The following is a 22654-nucleotide window of genomic DNA, read 5'->3' as shown; positions in this document are numbered from 1 at the left end:
TTTATTTATTTTTATCAGAACTGGTCACTACATTACTGATTTTTTCTCTGTCTCTCTTCAAAAGAGCATGCAAACAGAAGCCTCCTTTTTGGGGATTTAATGCAGTCACTAACATGAAAGACAGTTTATTCGCACAGTTCAGTAGCTAGCACACCCTCCAGGTTCTTGGACTACCCTACCTTGGCAGACAGACTCTGTGGTTTGTTGGAGAGGATCTCTGCTGCTTCCCTGCAGCGGGTGGAAAGGTTCAGGATAGCAGCAGCTGCTGCTATGTGGGTGTCTTCACTACATTGACCGTAGCTATAAGAGTTGGCATGGCAAGGGCTCTGTGTGTGGGCGCTAGCACTAGGCAGTCGATTAGAAAATTTCACTGGATTTGAAAAATGCTTTGCTGTTGAAGAGAGATTTGATTAGCAATTGCATATATGCGATTTTTCCCAATAAATAGTCTTGTTTCTCAGACTACAATTTTATACATTAAAATATTCAAAGAATACATTTAAAACAATCAATTTCCTACTGGTTCTAATGGTTTTCTGTAAAAGTGGCTTCAGAAACATGTTAATTTAATTTTTAGCAGAAAAATGACTTTGCAATATACACATTTTTCAACAAAGCATCTGAGACTTTTACTAAGAATTTTTTCATTCCTTAGTCAAGCATTAAATGCAACAACGTCTAAGGAAAGACTGAACAAAGATTAATGCATTATCAGCTGTGACCTGATGACACTGGTTGGCAAATGCAATTTCAAATATATCCTTATAAAGGCTTCCTCTTAGAGCTCTACTGTGTAAAAAAATAAAATAAGTGACTTGTCCAGTCTTTCCTAAAACAACATTGCTTACCCTACTTAAATTACCCTACTTAAATTAATAACTCTGTTATTTACATGGCTTTGTACATATGAATAAGGAGAACAAGATCGGTCTCTTGAATGAACTCCAAGTGATAGAAAAACATTACCTGTTAGGAGTATTCAGTCTTGTTTTTGTGGAAAGTTTAGTAATTTGTTTATCTTTTAATCAATTAAAAAACATACAAACAAACAAAACAAGAAAAAAAAAAAGAAACTGAAACAACCAACAGTGAACATTCAGAATAAAAGTGGTCTTAGCTGACCTTTTAATGTTGGTTATCATTTGGAATAATACACAGATTCACTAGGCTAGAGGTCAGTTAAGAAGGAAGAACTAACAGGTGAACAGAAAAGCACTTTCACAGACAAAAGTGGCATTTGTGGATCTGTTTTCTCCTCCATCAGCAGCACTTCCTCCAAAACAGGTAGAAAGAACTCTGCTCTCTGTTCTGGATTTTGGAGTTTAAGATGTCACTAACTGATGCTGTGAAAACACAGCACAGTGATCTCAGCACTTAGTAAGCAATAATAATTTATTTTGTCTGTAGCTCTTCCAGTGTCATACAAAGATAGAGTAAGCAAAATCCAATTTCTCAGCCTACATCCAGATACACCAAGAACATTTCTGCATATAGCCATCTGCTTGCTACATAAAGATCTGAGCCCCAAGGCTCTGGATCCCTTTGTATGTAGAGCTTTGGATGAGTGCATTTTAATGATAAGACCTACACAAGACATTCAAGAAATCTTTCCTCAAACCTGGGATGCTGTACAAGAAATGCTTGTTTGTGTGCACTGACTGTAGCTGAATGCCGTGTTCGTTTTTCCTAAATACTGGCGGCACCTCAGTAGAGCAATACATAAGAGCTTCATGATTCAGCTTTCCCTTTCTCCAGTGCAAATGAAAAAGGATTTATCTATCCTGCTGTAAGACTATAGGACAAGTAAGAGGGTCTTCATTTTAGCAGTTACTAAATCTAATTTCAAATTAGATTTAAAGAGCAATAAGGTGCTTTTTCCCTAAAACCACCCTAAAATACAAAAAAAAAAAAAGCAAGCTATGAAGGATGCCTGTTTTGTCAACAAATCAAGTTTATAAATGCAGAATCCACAGAGGACTAATGATGTGTTTTTGGCTAGATACATATTTACATAGGATGCTGAACCAATCTCTACATCACAGCTTCTTATTGCCAACTTTTATGTTTCTGCACAAACGCTCACCTGCCATTTTACTTTCACCTTTCCATTTAAATAATAGCTATACACTGCAATCTTGCAAGAACAACAGGCTGTAAAATTCAGTCCTGATATACATTATACATAAATTGCATATGTATAGATTTGCATTTATATAAAAACATTTCAATAATTTTTCCTTGAAATGAACCTGTGAAATAGACATGCATCTGTGAAAAGAGACAGCTAATAAAGAATATTCAATTTTACAAACAAAATTGGAAAATCTGCCACCCAAGAAGCTGGCAATGCACATATTTGCTTACATCTGAACAAGCCTATTTTCTAGGCCAGATAAATATCTGCTTTTCATTTGGAATTTTAAATGAGGTATTTATACATATACACAAATGCATAGATACCTCCATATATATATATATTCTATATAAACATTCAGACACTTGCACAAATAAATAGAGAATTTTTATATATATAAAAATATATATAATATATTATTTGAAGTATATTATGTTGTATATGTGTACATATACATATTAAAAAATTCTGCTTTTCTGTTCACCTTACTATGAAAGTTCTCCTTCCTTGGTTGAAGTTAGATGTGATTTCCTTTTTTTTTGTTTTGTTTTGTTTTGTTTTCCTTTACATATTTTTTCCCCATGAACAACAACAACAAAAGCCAGAAGAGAATCTTCTGTCATATTGCTTTGGATTTACTCTAATCTGAACCTATATATGGTGCAACTAAACTCTTTTCTTCCATTTCCTTCGTGGAAACTGAATTGTTTGTTTCTTGAAACTAGATTATGTTATAATGGTCAGATGGCAGAATCTTGCTGAAGTTTGCTATGAAGTTTGTGAAGAGTATCTGCAATAAATAATCCCTGTTCACACATGGCATCTCATTTGTACAGAGGATTACTTCAGCAAATCTGTAAGTGATGCAAGCAGGAACATCTTGATAACAATTTGATGCACTGGCTATATCTGCATTACAAATATGGTGTAGTGCAGAAATATGGGAGATCAAAATGAATTAAATCCAGCCCTCGAAACAATGCAGCTGAGGCACGTGGTCATCTAGGAGGAACATGTGTATGGATGCAGCTAAAAAGTATCTGAAGTGCCCTTTAAAACCTAACTTGTATTTCCCTTCTACTGCAATTCATAGTATCTTATGCGGACACATTCTATGGGACTTCTCACGGCAGCATGCTCTCACATGAATAATGATATCACAATTTAACCAAGGAGGAAAGTAACAGATAAAATGTAAATCATTCTTTTTCACTCCCCTTTTCCTCTGATAATCACTGTTAAAAGAAACGTCAAAAAAGTAAACCATATGGTGATCCTATTTAGCGTACTAGCAGTTTATATTTAGCAAATTAGTGATTATATTTAGCATTCTGGCAACAAGTGGTTAAAGTGTTTTCTCCAAAGACTTTTTGAATTCTGTAAGTTTGTAATCCGAAGAAACAAAAGAAAAAAAAAAAAAAAGCCCATTTTCCAAGAGATAATGGAATTTTAAGCTTACATTCAAGGAACTGGGGTGTTTTTCGTCCTTGCACCATGGGTGCCATTGTGCGTTTGCCAAAGACTTGTGCATCAAAGCTGGCATAATCAAATGGTACTTTCCCAAACTTCTCCTTTTCTTTTGTGAGGGTGGATCTGGAGGAAGTGACTGGCTGTGAAGTTCTGTAATTGTACTGAGCTACATCAGGCTGCTTAGTTAAATTTGTGCTGCAAAGAGAAGGAGGACAAAAATGAGAAAGACAAGAAAGGCAAAAGAATATCTAAGTTACATTTTATTGAAAAGTAAGGTACAGTTGCCTCTTGGTATCAGAAAGTGTGGTGGTTTTGCATGTAAAACCTACTGGTAGATGAGTACAAGAAAGAAATTATGTAAGTATGGCTGACCTAGTAGTTCAAAGCTGTACACAAAAATATTTCTAGCATACTCTAGTAATATTGCAAGCAATTTACAAGGAGGATACCAGTTTAATTCTGGATTACCATTGTAGTGTCATGTTTCATTTATCTTTTTTTTTTTTTTTCCAAAAAATTGTCTGGATTTTTGCAAGTCACAAAGGACTTGTAGTGCTATGGATCACTATTGTTCTCACTTTACTATGAAGGAATATGGTATAAATTTAATACAAGATGATCTAAAATAATTGGTTCTGCTCTTTGGGATGAAAGAATGATTTACAGTGTGTTATTCCATTTAGTTACTGTTCAGTAACTACTTGTCTTTAGTAATTTCCTAAGGACTTTTCGTATGTAGAGTTAAGGCACGTGCAGTTGGCAGACACATGGACATAATACTCTGTAATGGCTCTGAAGGAACCATTAGAGCTGATCATGTCAATAATCCACAAATTAAAGTGTCCCCAAATAGACCTGAATATAATAGGTTGTAATGGTTGTGGTGCCAATGATGTGCAAATTATGCATGTCTGTAGGGTCCATATAACTCTCAACAAAATACAATCACAATAAAAAATGTTTCCTCTTTTTTGATGCCATTGTATAAAAAAATAAATTAAACTAATTAAACCAATAAACTTAAAATAAAGAAACTCATAATATGAATTAATCTAGAGTGGGGAAACTGAATGAGCAGAGTTCTCAACCCTTTCAGATAACTGCAATAAAAATACAACCTGCTACTTGGAATCACTGGAAGATGCCTCTGAAAAGAACCACAAAACAAATGAGGGCTGTGCTGCTAGAAGTGCAATAAGGTCAAAAAGATCTTTAATCATGTTCCAGTGGCCAAAATATTGCAACAATGGAATGTTTGGTAAAATGATTTAGAACATTTCAGCAGAGATAGCAGAGTTGATTTATGGGAGCAAGATATCTGAGAAACATTCATTAGGCTATCTGTATTGAAGTAAGATTTAGTAGAACAGATCTGATTGCATCTCAAAAAGTATGTCTATTGTCTTCAATGTCAGCCACACTCACAAGGGTCAGCAGAATGCTGCTTGACAATTTTGACATATGGTCAATCTATTTACCTTTGCAGTAGTTCATCTTGCAAAATTGAGTTACCTCTGTAGCTAAAAGCCAAATAGGGTGAAAGACCTGAGGACTGATCAACAGAGTTTGTGCAGAAATACTTTGGGCAGACTAGATCATGAAGGCTCCTACCTGTGAGTCTGATCATGGCACTGTCCCACTTTTGGAGATTCAAGCTGGTTTTTTTCCTGGGACATTGCCAACTTTTCAGCTGCAGCAATTGGACAACCAGAAAGACTGTTTGAAAACAAGGTAAAGAGAAGAAACAAGAAGAAAAAAAACACCTTTAAATGAAATTTTAATTAAAGGAAACGTACTGTGGAACCCAATGGCTTTGAATTTCTCTGGGGCCCTATGCATTTATTGGAACAGCAGCTGCTATTTCAGGTCAGATTCATTTGTTTGTTGTTCCTTAATGCAAAGCTGTGAAATCTGCATATTTGAGATGATATATCTGGAAACTGAATCATGTAGGATATTTCCACCATTCAGCTTAAATGTTTTGTGGCTGGAAACTCACTAGTAATATATTTTTTTCCAAATAACAATTACTTTAACAACTAAAACATGGATATAAGCCTCCTAATGATTAAAAGGAAAGTGGATTGAGGGAAAATAAACAGATGTATGTGAACAATGACTGGTAACAAAGTGCACATTGTGTCATTTCATTTCAGGTTGTGCTTGCTTTATTCTTCTCCTTCTCCTTCTCCTTCTCCTTCTCCTTCTCCTTCTTCTTCTTCTTCTTCTTCTTCTTCTTCTCCTTCTTCTTCTTCTTCTTCCTTTCTTTCTTTCTTTTTTCCTATTTGCTTTATTACGTTAGAACATCTTATCTTATTCATGGTTTGCTTATGATACAGCTGATGTGCTGCAAAGTTGATTGGGGATTTAAAACAGGAAAAACAATGCAAAATAATTAATGGTTCTTTATATACTCTTCTACATAATCTTTTGGTCCCTCTGATTAAGACTTGATGACATCTTTTTGTATTAGAGATAGAAGTGTGATAATCCTTGATTTTGGTGCACTTTTACAATAACCAATTAATCAATAAATACAGCAACAGAAAAAGAAAATCGCTCAAAAATTCAGTTCAACAAAGATGTTTTTGACTATTTTTCATCCTAAGTTTGGTCATTAGATTGACAATATATTATTCCAGATGAATGGCCCTCCAAAAGAACTATAATGGAATATTTTGGCTTACTGCCTCCCAGCAGACAGCAGTGCTGACAGGAGCCGTGCTGACAACAGTGGCTTCAGTTCTCTGCCTCACCTGCAGCCCAGCTGTGATTCCCCAGCTGCCTGTCTGGAAGGCTTTTCTCTATTTTACTTTCTCCCTGCAGGCAGAAAGTTAAACAGACAAGGGTGTTCCAAGCAGGAAGATGATATTCCTGAGGCTAATAAATGGAGTTCATTTTTATGGGGATTCTAAAGTATTGCCCTTAAAATTTCCTGTTTTGCTAAAACAGAATGTGCCTTGATGGGAAGTTCCTGCCAAGGACGACCATGTCAGTAGTGCAGAAAGAAGAGGATTTGGTTTCCATTGGGATTACCAGTTGTAGCAATAGTAATGGATTTGTTTATTCCTACTTCTTTTATGTTATGGTATTTCACTGTGAACACTACAGTGATAATATAGTTTGAAATCTCATCTGTGAAAAAGACTAGTGCAATTTTCTATCCTCAGTACTGAAGCCATTTTTGACATAATAAAATTAAACACAATTATCTTCTTATAAATAATACAGATTACCTTTGCTGTTCATAGGCATTCTGCAGTCTAGTATATAGCATCTAATTCCAAGACATGACCATCAATTTATTCATGAGTACATGCTAGATTTTAAGCAGACAGGAACTGTTTGAAACTACCTTCTGTGTGTGTTGCGATTGCTGTTGACATGTCCTCTTCCAGTGCATCCCGGGGTGGGACACTTTAAAACATTTTCATGCATGGCAAGAACTATGGAAGAAAAAAAGAAAAAAAGTGAAAATAACATATATCAGTGAATATATATATATACGCATTTAAAAAGAAGATTTCTTTTTCAGACTCAGAAGATTCTCTATTCTGTCACATTTTGACCCCAAAAGAAGAGAAGCGAAGGACCTACATTGCAGCAAGACCATTGACTCGAACATATATCAGTTTACTGCTATGTGGTTGTAGTGTGGCTTCCAACATGCACACCATTTTTTCTAGCGACTTCCAAAGAGCAAAGGCAGAAATTAGCAAGAATGTTTGATCACAAAGTCCTTAGTCCTCTGTTTCACACACCGTTAGCACAGTAAATGAAAAAACAGAGACCCATACAGGAGTCCTAGGCCCCACAGTTGGGGGGCCATACTTATAGCTAGACTCTCCCTCTGGCTCAGGGAAGGCAAGTTCTCAAGTACAGGAATGACTTTCATGCCTTCTGCCTTGTTCTGAGTATGCCCCTTTGAACCCTGATAACTTCTGATCATCTGCCCTTTGTTGAATCTACTTTAGAAAAAATGATCCTTCCCCCAAGCAGCAGTTTACACCCTCAACAGTGATTACAACCTGTTGCATGAACATTTCTTATGCCCTTCCATGTGGACTGTCTTTACTAAGAGTGATGCCTGTGTAAAACAGAATACATCTTTGTATGTCTCCCCTTATGATTTCAATAGTGCATTTCCCCCCTTTGGGTGAACAGTACTTCAGGAAAACTGGTTTGTTCTATCAAAAAAAAAAATGTGGTTACATATATATATATATATATTTTTTTTTGGTCGGCAGGACAGAACATATCTGACTAGAAGTGTGATAATCAACAAGGGCTTATTAATTTTAACTTTTAAAAAAGTTAATGCTGCTGGAGCCTTCCAAATGCAGCAGCCTGCTAAACTCAGCAGACATTTCCATAAATACAGTTTAGTACCAGATTAAAAAAAAAAAAAAAAAAAGATAGACCTGCAGTTAGAAACAGAACACCAGTAAAGTGCAACTATCCTTTTAATTTACTGTTATGCATGCCACCACAGAAAACAATCTATGTTGTTTAAACAACTAATTTCACATTTAGTTTTGGCTTATTATGCAACATTGCATTGCATCACATTGCAGGATTTCACAAACAAACCAGTGTAATCAGATCAACACACCTAGAAATAAATAGGGAAATTCAGGCTAGACTGGCCACGAAAAGGTTAGCATGCTACAGTCCTAGGAGAGGGACTTGCTGTGGAGCGCTGTTGTGATGTGTTGATGAAAGTAACTTCTTCAAGCTCAGTGGTAAGGGAGACACTGGAAACATCTCTGTACGTCATGCCCAGGCCTCTAAGTTACCAGCAATGTGAAAACAGCAGCCTCAGTGGGTGATTACAGCAAATCAAGTCAGAGCCCTGAAGCAGACGGGTAATCTCTGTTCTCTGTGCCTTACATACAGCACACAATATTCATAAGGCTACATTATGCAGGTCTTTCTACAGCGTGGGGATAGTTTGGATCTGATCTTGTTCTTCCCAGGCCACCAGATAAGTCTATTGCTACTTATAGTGTTGCTGCTAAGTAGTGCATGAACTTCACAAGTGTGGGAAGTAGGACCATGGCCAAGAGCTGGATGGAACCTCTCAGACGAATTCTTCATTCTCCCCCAGAAAAAGAGGGTTTCTTTTCCAGCATGAGTACCCAATACCAGGCCAGATCCAGTTCTTACTCTGGACTGCAGGTTGATGATACTCACTTTCTAGTGGCACTCTAACTTTATGTGGACAGCCTGAGAGACTGCGGTGGTGGGGGTACAGCCCAGTCACATGCCCTGTGCCATCACATCCTGGGATGGGACATTTGGTTTCTCTCTTTTCAGGCCTGGGTGAATCTGCAGAGAAATCAGATAAGGATTTTGAGTGGTTTTAGACCCTGCCTGCACTCAGCTGAGTGATCTTATCAGGATGTTAATATCTATTTTGTACTTCAGACATTATTTCTACACAAAGTTTTAACACAGACTTAGGTGATTTCAGCATCTCCTTAGGGTTTTTATACTGTGTGCTCCCCACTCCCAGTACACTATTTATGTGATAAACTGTATAGCTTTAGGATTGCAGTATCACTTTTTTCCATTCAGAACCTCAAAGAGGACAGAAGCCACAAGCCAATAAGCCAGAAAACTGGCAGCATCAGCCAACATCAAGATCTATAAAGGAATAAATATAAAAATAAAAACAACAGAAACAATCTTTTACTTTGTTAGTGTCAGGCTTCAGGTATCTGGGACAACCAAATATGAGGTGTGAAACAAACAAACAAACATAAAAGCATTTCAACCAGAAGCCATTCCTTAAATATCACAAATCTGTAGGCTGTAGGTTCTTTGTTAGGAAACTGAATACATGCCACTTTACATTTGAGAGGCAAGGCAAGCAGCTCCGTTTGGTACACAAGGCAATGCCTCTTTGTGGAACAACCCACAATGACAGTGAAAACATGGAGCAGCCGATACCCTTTCAAAGGCAAGGTCTCAGCCCAGCCCCAGAGCTACCACTCCGTAATGGCCACAGTGCATTCCCAGTTTTGTTTACAAGCACCTAGAATTGTGCAAGAAGCACTGGTCGGAAAGCCTTTATTTGATTTCCAATGCAGGATCAAAAGTCTGGGCAAGAAAGGAATGAATTCTGGTCTAGAAAATCTCTTGTGAGAAATCTGCAGGAGGAAGTGGCGGCATAAATTGCTGAGGATGGTTTTAGCTCAATCTGTGATTGGCTGCCAACAGCATTCGGTGCTGGGGGAGAAAACAGCTGCAGCCAGCACAGTGAGCAGCCTCCTTCAAGCTCATTTTGTTGAACTGCAAGGTAGGACATGCTCAGGGACAGGACTGACAGAGACAGCTGAGGGTTAAACTTCCTGGCAAGACTGTAGTTAAAAAAATAAAATTAAAAAATACGGAGGAAAGAAAATAGATGGAACATCAACAGGAGACCACATGTTTTTTAGAATCACTGCAAATGGAAAGTGCTGCAGTGGTGGACAGAAAATAAAGAGGGACCCTAAAATATGATTTAATTTTTTTCACCAGTAATTAGAAAGATTTATCATTAAAAAGATAGGAAAATGTAAATTTAAGCCATGGTTTTCTGATGTAGCATCCAAGAAAGAAAATTAAGAGCTGATGGATTTGATAGTGGATTTTCAGCACCAGAAATATAAAAAACAGCTAATTATGTAAAGTGAAAAAAAAAAAAAGTGCCTAGTGCTACATTGACTAAAATCATACAGTGTTTATATAGCCTGAAGAAAGCCTAGCTTGTTCCTCCATTAATGTAACTTTTGAACTAACCTGCAAAATATGGCTAATAATAATATGAGGCAAAATCAGGAAGGGCCAAATTTTGCCATGTTTACCATCATACCCCCTTTCTATGTGTGCTGTGAGAATGTCACATTGACTCCAATATGAACCCTAGTAAACAAAGCTGGTCTCAGGATAAAAAAAAAAAAAAAAAGGTATCTGCAAAATTCTGTCATATATCACAGTCATCTGAGCAAATAAAGGTTAATGTAGTTTTACAAGGAGGTAGACTAACACCTTGCATGTACAGCTAATGAAAAGACTCAGACGGAAGAATAAGATGGATGATATGCATTTTCTGCCTTATACATATACATATACATATTCTGCCTATACAACAGAAAATATGTATACTTGCAACTGCTAAATAAAATGGTCAGTTATCTTATACGGTAAAGTCTTTAGATAACTAAAATACTCTAATATTTGCAAATGCCACAAAAGTAAATACATGGACTCTAACATAATGCTCTAAAGCATTAAAAGTAACTCTAGAAATATCAAAGTAAATCTATTTGTTTAACAAAAGCAGAAATTGCAGCCATGCTGGGGTGACCTCACTATATTTGGAAGCCAAAAAAGGAAAGGTCAAAGGACAGATGAATATATTGTTACTTACTACAGCAGAAAAAGTGCTTATAAAATGACATATTTTGTCATTCTGTAATTATCCCCAGTTGAGGACTTTCACACCAGATAACTCAGTTTACAAATCAAACACAAATCTTTTCAATCTCCACTTCTGGAAGCCCAATTAGATACTGAAAATGGAGCAATGTTCCTGCAGCTTCATAGGAAGTCACAAAGCACCAGAAACAATAAAGATTTTGGAATTTACTGGTAATTCTACTGATGGTGAATGAGGCAGAAGAGCACGGCATGTGCTTTCCTGGCTGTAGTAAAATGTTATGTTGATACATGAAGTAGACAGAACTCGGAAAACACATGGCTTAGGAATTAGGTGGTATGTATGGAAGAGGCCAATTTTTCACCCTAACCTTTCCTTAAGCACAGTTTTAATGCCTTCTTTTTTGGCTGCTGAAATTCAGGAGGTATGTATTAGCACTCTGTGGAGGAGGAAGCGGAGGAGGAGGAGAAGGAGGAGAAGGAGTGTCAGTGCCAGCTACAGAGCCCTTTTAGTAGCCATTACTGATCATTTCACATAGCGGTTTGGCAGGATGCCAAGTACCCAGTGTTTAACCTGGTTAGATGTAAGGCACTAGTGTGAAGGTACATAATTAGCAAAATTACCAGCTAAATTCCAGATTCTTTACTGTTGCTATAAAACCTAGCTCAGAATCCTTTATCAGTCACAGGATAAATGCTTAAGCCATTAAGAACAGCCAAAAAAATACTTCCTTACGTTTGTTGCTAAATAACTGTCTCCCACCAATGTCAATAACTTTGGTTTGTCTCCTTTCCCCTACTAGATGCTCCAGGAGAAACCTATCCAGTTCCTTGTAGGTGCTGTGAAAAACATGCCCTTGCTCTGCCTGCAGAGCTATTGCTTCTTCTAGCAAACTCAAGTTCCCTTTTGCTTTGTCCAGCTCAACTGACATTTCTGTTGTTTCTGACAGGCACTCATTGTCATCTTCTTCACTTTCAGGGAATGCATTCTGAAGTCTCTTCTCAAAAGGATCTGGGTGAGACTCCTGGGGTGCTCTTAGCTCTGTTTCTGAATCACAAAGTGTTTCACAAGGGCCAAATTCTACCTCTTCCTTCTTAATTTCTGGGACTTCCAGAATGCTAGGTTGGTTACACTCTACGATATATTTCTGAGTTAGATGGGGTTTTACACTAGTTTCTTCTGAGAAATTTGAGGAGCTCTCCCACTCATTATCCATGATTTCAGAGTTACTTTCATTTTCCTCAGATGAACAATATTTGGGGTCAGAAATAACAGTCTTTTCCTTTCCTTCAGTCGAGTTAATCATGTAACATTCATCAGTGTCATCACTTTCTGTTTTTAGAGATTGAATACCACTATCATTTAGATTTTCTGTCACTGCTCGAGTGGGTGCATCTTTTGCTAATTTTCCCATGTTCGTCAAAGACTTGGCCATGGCATCTTGATAGCTGGAATAGTTATCTTTTCTTTCACTGGAATTCTCTTGCACACCCGAATGACGGGTTTCCTCAGATGGCTTTGGAGTCCTTTCCTCTGTATAAGAAAAAAAATAATGTAATAACTGCTTTTTGTATCCTTTAGAAGAGATATGAAGATATTAACAATTTCCATTTCTTTACTCAAAGGTACTCTGAAATGATTGAATTCACCAAATCTGTATTTGAAATGACTGCTAGTACCATGAGAAAAAGCCCTTCTAAGATTATATCTACTTTATATTATTGCTCCAAAGCTATATGCAAAATAAATATGTTGCCATTTTTTGCTGGTGGTAAAGATATGTATTATTTTAGAACACACACCATCACACACCATTGTACAAATACAACGTGCTATACATATATACAAACATATATGCACAATCTATTTAATCTATTCATATACATATACAAGCACATGCATTTAAAAATTCCTCTAATCTATTTTAACTTTTCTTTCATCTAAGATTCCCAAATATTTTTTCAAAATAGATCCTAATTACTTTTTCAGTCCCATGAAAGACCTTGGTGGAAAAACCATCGATACTTCACAAAGTGCAAGCTCCTGGTCACCACTGCAATTGCCACATTAAGTGATAGATCAGGTCATGCACAGGCAAACAGAAATGGTTGTTATGTACAGACTCATAAAGGACTTGTTAAAGACACCACTGAAGTGCATCCTGTCTTTATAAACATCTTTCTTCAGAAGAAAAGCAGCAGCCAGCAGGTAATAGAGGCTGCATGTAGGAGAGGTGGTCGATGTGGAAGACAATATGCCTTTTGTATCTCGTTTAATTTTTTTATAAACATTTCCTCTGACAAGGACACTCAAAAATACATCTCCATCATCTTCCTTTCTGGTAATTATCTCTCTAAAATCAACACTGGTTTGCCAGGATCAAGTAAATATTGCCATAGTAACTAAAAGCATTTTTGGATGAAGGGAAGAATTTAGTCACAACACTAGCCCCTTCAATAATGCTGATTATAGGGTACATTCTTTTGTTGGGATCTATTCAACATAAACTGAAAAATTTAACATTTTACTTCCTAGAAAGGAGGATGAATAAACAAGTACAGACTATTTCCCAAGATGTATCTGTCCTCTCCTGAATCAGAAGAACTCCAGGTTTAAATAATAAATTAAGCATAGTCTAAAATGCAAATGAGGTTTCTCTCCATAACACAGCAAGCTATTAAGAGAAAGTGTAAAGGGTTATGATAATTTTAAAGTATTATGAACTACAGAAAACAAATAAAAAGCATTTTCACTGAATATGTCCAATTCATTGAACTATTCTCTCAATCCACTTAACTACCCACATGTGTACAATAATGATTTATAGACATTATACCTAATTATGCATATTTGGGCTGTGTTAGAGTGCCTAACAAAAGCTCTAGAAAGCAACAATTACCTCTGTTGCTTAGCTACATAGTTTAAAATATTCCTATTAAGTGCAGATTATTGTGGAGGGGAAAAGGGGGACAAAAATGCACATGTGCACCACAATGCATTTCACTTTACTGCTGCCAAACTGTTAGCATTTTGGGTCATTTCCAGTTTACATAATTGTTTGGTTCAACTGTTTGTTATATGTTAAAAGAAAATATTGATTAATTCTTATTCTTCTTCAGAAAATTGGGCTCATGCAGGGAGAGGTGGCCTTGTGCACTGTGTGCATAAAGTTATGTTTTAAAAAAACGTCTGTAAACCTTAATGTAACTTTTTAGCAGCTGGTCCAGTACCATACACATTGCAGTATTCTGAATAAAGAGGTCTGTTGTCTTTCACATATCAGCAAGTAAGAATGATGATTTGGCTCTCTAACAAACTTCAGTTAAATGGGTTTTTATTATTTGTTTTTCTGCCATTTGGAAAAGAATGCAATAACATCACTAGGTCATTTCAAGAAGCAAGAAGTTCTAGTTTTAAAAGAAGTCTTCCCACTCTTCAAAACATACACAAAACAAACAAACAAACAAAAAGGCTGATAATACTAACAGGTATTTTTTGATTATTTTTCTAGGTGAAAGATGAAAAATAATATAAACGCGTCATAACTTAGGTTTTGCTCCTTAAGTCATTGTGATTGATGCTAAAATGATGAGTTTTTTTAAGTTACATGTTTTAAAATTATTGTTGAACCAATCTTAATGGTACAGCTGTCTCAGCTTTGCTTTTCACTCTATAAACTCTAAATTTACTTTAAAAAATAATCAAAACTCAGCTTAGTTTATGGTTGCATCAGTACACAAACTGAAGCGTTAACAGATGCAACAAGAATTATGGACTCACAATTAAATGAGCAATTTTACAGTAAGAGATTAAAAATAAACCTACATATCCAGACCAGTTTTATGCTCTAGCTGAAGCTTGTTTATAACTACTTTATCTAGTAATAGTAGTACAAAAAGAATAGCTCATATTATCAGCAACATAAGCAGATTGGGAGAATTCTAATCAGGATCAAATAAAGCTTTCTGATTTTTTTTTCTTGTGACTGAATAGCTGAGTGTAAATAGGGTTCTCCTACGCTTATATAAATGGACCTGGGCCAACACTTGCCTTTTAATAAATAAATAAATAACTTAGGTTCATCTGTACATGGCACAAGTTCTACCTGTGCAATCATTAAAATGCTTTCCCTTCTGCGAGTTTATCAATCTGTGAAGAGGACAGACATAAGGGAAAGAAAAACACATTACTGAGGGTGGCTCTGGATGGCCAGGAACCAGGGTGAATAAATACAAGAATATCTTAAAAAAAAAAACAAAAAAAGAAGGAAAGAAAGGTACCAGAATTCTTACTCAAATGGCTTCCCTTCAGATTTCTGATGTTAGAGGATAATCCTTACAGTCTAGACAGGCACTGAGACCCATGATTGTTTTTGTTTGATTAATTTAGCTTGGTAATGACACCAAAAAAAAAAAAAAAAAAAAAAAGAGAGAGACATTGGGTATCACCTTATTATTTAATGCTCTGTTTGAAGAGGGAGCTCGTTTCTAGGCCTTCACACCGATGGGATGCAGATCTCTGGAAGAGACCCCTAGAAGACTTATGAGTGTCAACTGTCTGAAATCTTTACCATATAAAAACAAGACAGAGTCCTCCATTGAATAAAATAGAACCAGGATTTGACTCTTTAATATGAAAGACAGTTGTCTTCTTCTACCTGTTTGTAGTTCTCATATGTATAAAATTAGGAGGGCAGGGGTGAGGATATTTTGTTTCTAAGGGAAGTCTATTTAGAATAGGATAAGGTCAAAATTCCTAATCTCAGTTCTCTTTCCTTACAAAATATTTGAGAAATTTGTACAAGGAACAGGGCAAAGGGAGAAGAAAATAAATTACTGTTAAATTCCTGTAATAACCAACAATTCATTCTGTTTTCACAGTATCTATGATTAGTAATTTCCCAGTGCCAGATTTTTGGTTTTTATCTTGATATTTGTCATCGAATGATGACCTTTCCCTTTAAAATGCATGCATAAACTCTATGGATTTCTCCTCGATTTCCTGAGTATCAACTTGTACAGGATGACATATACAATGTCCAAACATCCATTTTAGTTTGAAATTTCTTGGTCATCTTGAATATATATATATATATATATATAACGAAGAAAGAGCCATAAAGACATACTATAGCTGTATCGTTCTGTCTTCTCATCCTCCTCCATATATTGTAGCATACACATTGTAGAAGTTTCTATAAATTGTTGGACATGTTTGGCTTAGCAGAGTTGAAATAACAAGTATAGAAGTGCTGTCTAATAATCATGTCAAACAGAACACATGTAGCAGTCACATGTATGAAATCGCTTTGCTAAATGTTAAAGTCAACAATGTTTTGCTAAGCTTTTTTTTTTTTTTTTTCCTCCTAAGACCTCTATATATTCCCATGAAAATCTGCTCTTCATAAATGTGTTTTTCTCAGTGGGGGCATAACCTTGTTTTTTGACAGAGCTGGCGGAGAAGCAGATGCTGCTCTATATCTGACCTGCTGCAGTAGTTGCCTGTCTGTGAGACCTACAAAGCATTTACTAGACCCCAGGAAGAGTTTGTACAAAGTAATTGGATGGTTAAATCTAGACAGAAATGCACCATTCCAACTCCGTTACAAGCCAAACACATTTTTCATCCTTTTGAAAATACTGTTTCATAGTTCCCTTTCTGTGGAATACAGGTTTGAGCAGAACTACACTACATGACTACCTGGAGTTGAACTGCTTTTGAGGACACTGATATCTTCCTGTAAATCTGTCCTGTCTTCATTTTCTTCTTTGCATTCCAAGCTGGGGCTGTAGTGGCGGGGCTTCATTAACAGGGACTTCCTTTTGTTGACAGGTACGCCTGAAATCTGCTCTTCAGCTTTTCTCTTCTTAGCCATGGAGCATTTGTAGGCACTGCAATGATCAATAGGCAATGATAGAGACAAAAGTGGGAGAAGTGAGAGGTAAATTGTTTAAAAATATACAACCATCCTCTAGTTTAAATTTCAAGTATACAGGAGAGGACTAACAAAATATTAATTCACTTGCAGTTTCAGCAAGTTGTGTTTAGAGGATATTTAACGCTAGTTTAAGTACTTGAGGTTCAGGACACAGGCAAATACACCATTCTTCTCATTATTGCTGAAATCTCTTTGGGGGAAGGGAAATGAAGAGGAAGACAAAACCAAAAAAAAGCCTGTAACTCAATACACTTAAACTTATGTAAACATATGTTAATCTAAACTCTTTTATGCAGTAAAATACACCCAAGAAAAGATGAACGAAGGTATAGGCTGGGCTTATGACCCAGAGAAACAGCTAAAGGGAAAAATACACTGCCAGTTACAGTATCTCAATCCTTTAGCTTCATTATCTTTTCACCAGTATGAATATTTGCTTGTATACTTTGCATTGTTGATCACAGAAGCTTTACTCATTCGTTTTGATAACTGGTATAAAGTTATACCTTTAAGATAAGGTTAAGATAAGCATGTGATTCAACAACCGGTTTTACTATTGTTGATATTAACTAAAAAGAGCCACACAGAATCAGGGTGGAGGGATACCATAAATTTATACTTTTAATGTTGAATTTATTTTTTGTATTTTTACACCTGGTGCAATCATCAGGCCCCATTCATGCTATTCAATACTCCCCTCTTTACTACAGTGCTCCATACCTGCCTGGGCTAACCCAATTGCAACATCATCTAGGAATATGACTATTTCTTGTTATATACAGGTCTATTGGTTGTGCCTGCTTAGGAATTTTGGTGCTGCTTTGGTTTTTTTTTTTGAATAAGCTGAGTTTGTTTTTTTTTAATTAGTATTTTTGAACAAGCTTCCTTGACTTTTCTATAGGAAGAAGAATGTCAGAGCTGTTTATTATAAAACTGTGTTGAGGAAAAAAGAAAGCAGACTTTGACCAAACATCTGTTGTGTATGACCAGAAAACGTAACACAAATTTGTGTCATGCTAATATTGAAGATGAAAGGTGATATTTTTCATTCTTTTGCCAGGCCTTTAAGTTTCCATGTATTGACATAAGCTGGAAATTCAATCATAAATCTTGAATTCAATTTTTAGACACTGCATGCAGTTCAACTACAGAAAACATGTGACAGACACTGTACCTTCAGAACATTTTGCAATATGAGTGTCTCAGTATCAGCATTGGTTCCATTTCATTAGTTTCAGCCATAAGAGTCTCATTTTAGCTCTTCTTTGGCCTCTATATAGACTCTGGAAAGAGGTTTCACCAGAGGGTTCAGATTGGATGTTAGGAAGAATTTCACCGAGAGGGCTGCTGAGCCCTGGAATAGGCTCCCTAGGGAAGTGGTCACAGCACCAAGCTTCTTGGGGTACAAGAAGTGTTTGGACAATGCTCTCAGATACATTGCCTAATTTTTGGGTGGTCCTGTGTGGAGCCAGGACATGGACTTTGTGATCCTTTTGGGACCCTTCCAACTTGGGATATTCAATGGTTCTATGATCCTTCTAAAAAACTAGATATACCTGATAAATTGGGTGATCTAACCCCTGGAAAAGGCCTTGGCCAGTCTAGATGCCTAACTTCTGGATGAATGACATGAGAAGAGATTACTGTTTTTTAATGAAGAATATTTTTAGCAGATCTGATATGTTTTTTTCAGCTCTTACTAGATACAAGTATTGGTCTGCATATTAATGTGCATCCACAGATATGTAATAAAGCTTTTGCCACCATGCATCTGATCTGCATGGCATTTAGATGCTACTTCGTACAATACCTCACTAAAGAGTCCTGAACCTTCAATACCCTTTTTTAAGTAACTTTTTAGGTAAGTGATTTTGCATGGAGTTATTGCTTTCTCACACACAATATTCTAATAAATTTATGTAGTATGAATTATAGTGTTCATATTATAGCTCTCAGAGATGAAAAAACTACCTATATGAATCTGTGTAATCCATTCAATGGTTTCTCAACCTTAGGCACCCCCAGCATGCATTACAAATCTACAAGATGCCCTTAGGTGTTAGATTTTGCATTTGGCTCACTGACTTTGCTGTAAGATTTGAAAAAATAAAATAAAATCCATGTATGCAGAGAACTCCTATTGGTTACAGATATTGCAAGCTCAACAGCACAAATTAATACTTCCAAGGTATCTTATGTGCAGTAAATTGGCTCAGGTTCTGATTGTTTTGGATGAAAACATATGACTAACTTGAGCTTTTTGTTTTTAAAAAAATATCCACTTTTGGCTAAGCACCTTTTTGGCAAACCATCATTACAAATATGAAGGATGTGGAAATATGAAGATCTGCAGTTTGGGGGGGAAGTTAAAATTCTACCACATGTATCTTAAACACAGCGGATATTCCTCATATTCTGAACACTCAAATGTTATGGCCATCAGCAGTACTGGACACCAACCACCTGCTGTAGTTGAAAATACTATGGCTTCTCAATTATTTCTCTGTTTATTAATAGAGGATAACATGAATATCACATTAAAGGTCAGAATCACAACAGAAACATTTCCCCTTGGAAATGATGTCCATACAACAGACATCAGAGATGGATGTGGTGCAGATGAATATGCATAATTTGTTTCTAAGAAAGTACAATCAAGTGTTTCTTAATTCATAATTTGAACAACAGTTCATACCATTCATGTTGTTTCAGGCAAAATGAATAAATGACAAATGTTTGAAAACACTTCACATGCCGTTGCTTTATTAACCAAAACCTTCACTAGATTTACCTTTGAATCTTCCTCATTTATTTGTCAAGCTTCAAATTTACCTCTAGTTGCTACTGTACCAGTGTTTAGGACAAGATGAATTTCCAGTGTTTAATTCCCCTTTGACAAAACTACAGCTGTTTCTCACACAAGCGTAATTAATAGATTTTTAGAACAGAATTTCCTATTAAATCATCTAGTATGCCCTCTGGTGTAACACAGGTCACAGAACTTCATCTAGCTCTTCAGCATTAAACATGTAACTTATCTGACTATTGTGTATATTCTAGTCAAGTTAAGGAAAAACATAATCAGAAAGTAAGATGATTGCTGTATTCTTACTCACTAAGTACAATCTTTTTCTAGTACCTTAATGTTACAAGCCCACCCACCCCTGTGGGTTGGCACAGCAGCTGTTAAAGCCACTGGTGTTTCACCACAACTATGAAGGATAGCCACAAACACAGACATCAGCAAACCACAGACTAGACAAGACAGGGTACTACTGCTGCCTGCTCTCTGCAGTCCAGTGTTGGGAAATGAAAGCACAAGAATCCCACTTGGCTATAACTACCATGATCTTGCAAGAGCAGAGACGGCTTTGATTAAGGCTGCTCATATGACCTCACAGTCCCCTGTGTATTCTTTTGGATCACAATGGAGCAACTTTCTGAAGAAAAAGTAACTTGAAGCTTTGTTTTGGTCAAATTTCAGGCATCAGTTTTGCTTACAGCTTACAGCAGTAAATCAAAAGTTGCTTCATCAGTGTCAGAACAGGAGGCCTACATACAGATCTGCCTGGAAGCACATTGCTCATTTTAGAAAGTTTCTCATTATCTTATCCTTATCATATCTGTTTCTGTACATGAACACCACAGACCCAGACTTCCTCTATAGTTCCCATCATTTTAAGATAAGCGAATACAAGAGTTGCCACTTTACATAAAATCATTCTTGACACCTACCATAGAAGGATGAAAAAAAAAAAATCAAACAGTTGTTGCTTCTTTCCTAGGAAATGCAAATTGATCTTCATAGGCCAGACAGAGATTTTTCAATGCCAGAATAGTATATTCTTGCTTTTGGTGTGGACTGTTTATACTGTTGTTTATGACTCTAACTGGAATCTACTAGTTTGCAAGAGCCAGTTTAAAGGTCTACCACTTAGAAGCAATTCCCCTATTTCCCTTCTTTTCTACATTACAGTGCTTAAAAGTAAAAATGATTGATAATGGACACTGAGAATTTTACTACTACGAAAAGAATATATCTGTGCCTTTGTAACATTCATGGCATGTTGAGTTCATCATTGTCTTAAAGTTTCTATTTCTCTCTTTTCCTTATGTGCATTCACACATACACACATGTACGTTAGCACAGATTTGTCAAGCTGTAGTTTGTCAAATGGTAAACCTATAATTTAGCTTCTCAATTACTCGTCTCATAAATTCAACGTCTAATAGTTTTGTTGCTATTTATCAATGGTCTGCTTGTTGTCATGGAACACTGATTCAGCTGTCAAGGTTATTTGGTAATCTGAGGCTCATAAAACAGGCGAAGCTCTTTTTGTCATTAGCCCAAAGCCAATGCATACTTTTTCCAATTTAACTGTACTTAAATTTTATGAATAATTAATCATTTCAGTATTATTTATAATTAGAAGATTTTTTATTAGTATTATTTTTCAGTCAATGACTCAGCTAGCAAAAACAATCTTATGTCAGTTACATGATCCAAAAGGTTAAAATCTAAGACCTACTTTCATGTGTTGAGGCAGAAACTGATAGTATACAGATACGGCATTGCACTGACTTCCCTTCACAAAGCAATGCTTCAGAAGAGAGAGGTTTTAAGAAATACTACCAATATACAGTTTTTTCTACTGCTGAAAATTATCATCCCCATATTCCAATCTTTTTTTTTTTTTTAGTTGGTTCATCTAAGTGACGTGTTTGTCAAACCTTTAACCTGACCTTTACCCACTTTGTAGCCAGCAAAGATTTTTGTCATTCATCTGTTGATCTGTTGGCAAGGCTTCCAGCAGACCTCCAGTGGACTTTTTTTTCTTTCTTTCTTTTTTTTTTTTTTTCACAGCAAACTTTGTGTTGGAAAAGCATGATAACAGATCTAAGAATGGCCATAGTTAGTAAAATCAGGGGTACATTTAGCCTGGTAACTGATATTGCCACCTGCTTTAGGCCTGGATCACGTTTTGTTCACATGCTTTCAGATTCCTCGCAATGCTCTGGAAGTCACATACTACTTTTTTCCTTGCAGGAGAGAAAAGTTGATATTCTAGGATTCACTGACACGTCACTCACAGCTGAACATCTTACAAATGTCTGTCATGGTCAGATTTTCTTCTAAGAAATTTAAGATGGTAAAGATACTGAAAAGGAACAGAAATTCTGAATGTCTCCCCACCTTGGTCCCCTTCTATGTCTGCTAGTTATCTAAGAAACAGATGAGCTGGATTCTAACTAAATGTCTAGTGGCTTTCAAAGCTTTAGGATATAGCTACAGGTCTCTAATCCCCAAAACTCACAAAAAAAAACCTCCTGAGCTCATTGTAAGCTGATGATAAACGGGATAAATGACTAGCACTGAATACAGAAAAGGGACTTATAAAAAAGATGGAGAGAGACTCTTTGCTCAATCTGATAATGACAGGAAAAGGGGGAATGGTTTTAAACTAAAAGAGGGGAGATTTAGACTAGAGATTAGGAGGAAATTCTTCACTCAGAAGGTGGTGAGGTGCTGGGACAGGTTGCCCAGAGAGGTTGTGGATGCCCCATCTCTGGAGGTGTTCAAGACCAGTTTAGATGAGACCCTGGGCAACACGATCTAGTGGGTGGCATCCCTACCTATGGCAGGTGGATTGGAACTAGATGATCTTTAAGGTCATCCAACCTGAGC

General features: G+C 36.5%; 1 protein-coding gene across 8 annotated transcripts in view; it reads right to left on the bottom strand.

The window, feature by feature from the left end:
* The window catches only part of ST18 (ST18 C2H2C-type zinc finger transcription factor), a 211579-nt gene that overhangs the window by 43244 nt on the left and 145681 nt on the right, over positions 1-22654 (bottom strand). For all 8 annotated transcript variants that reach the window (XM_083823763.1, XM_083823762.1, XM_083823766.1 and 5 more), the window contains 7 exons: positions 16731-16921; positions 11766-12563; positions 8798-8932; positions 6960-7050; positions 5216-5320; positions 3594-3799; positions 180-391 (listed from right to left, as the gene is read on the bottom strand). In XM_083823763.1, coding sequence (XP_083679889.1) covers positions 180-391; positions 3594-3799; positions 5216-5320; positions 6960-7050; positions 8798-8932; positions 11766-12563; positions 16731-16921 — 1738 coding nt within the window. The remainder of the gene's footprint in view (positions 1-179; positions 392-3593; positions 3800-5215; positions 5321-6959; positions 7051-8797; positions 8933-11765; positions 12564-16730; positions 16922-22654) is intronic.

The sequence above is a fragment of the Anser anser genome (genome assembly GCF_964211835.1).
Source record: "Anser anser genome assembly, chromosome: 2".
NCBI lineage: Eukaryota > Metazoa > Chordata > Aves > Anseriformes > Anatidae > Anser > Anser anser.
Note: the sequence above shows the minus strand (reverse complement) of the source record. Positions and strands in the feature narration are given on the sequence as shown.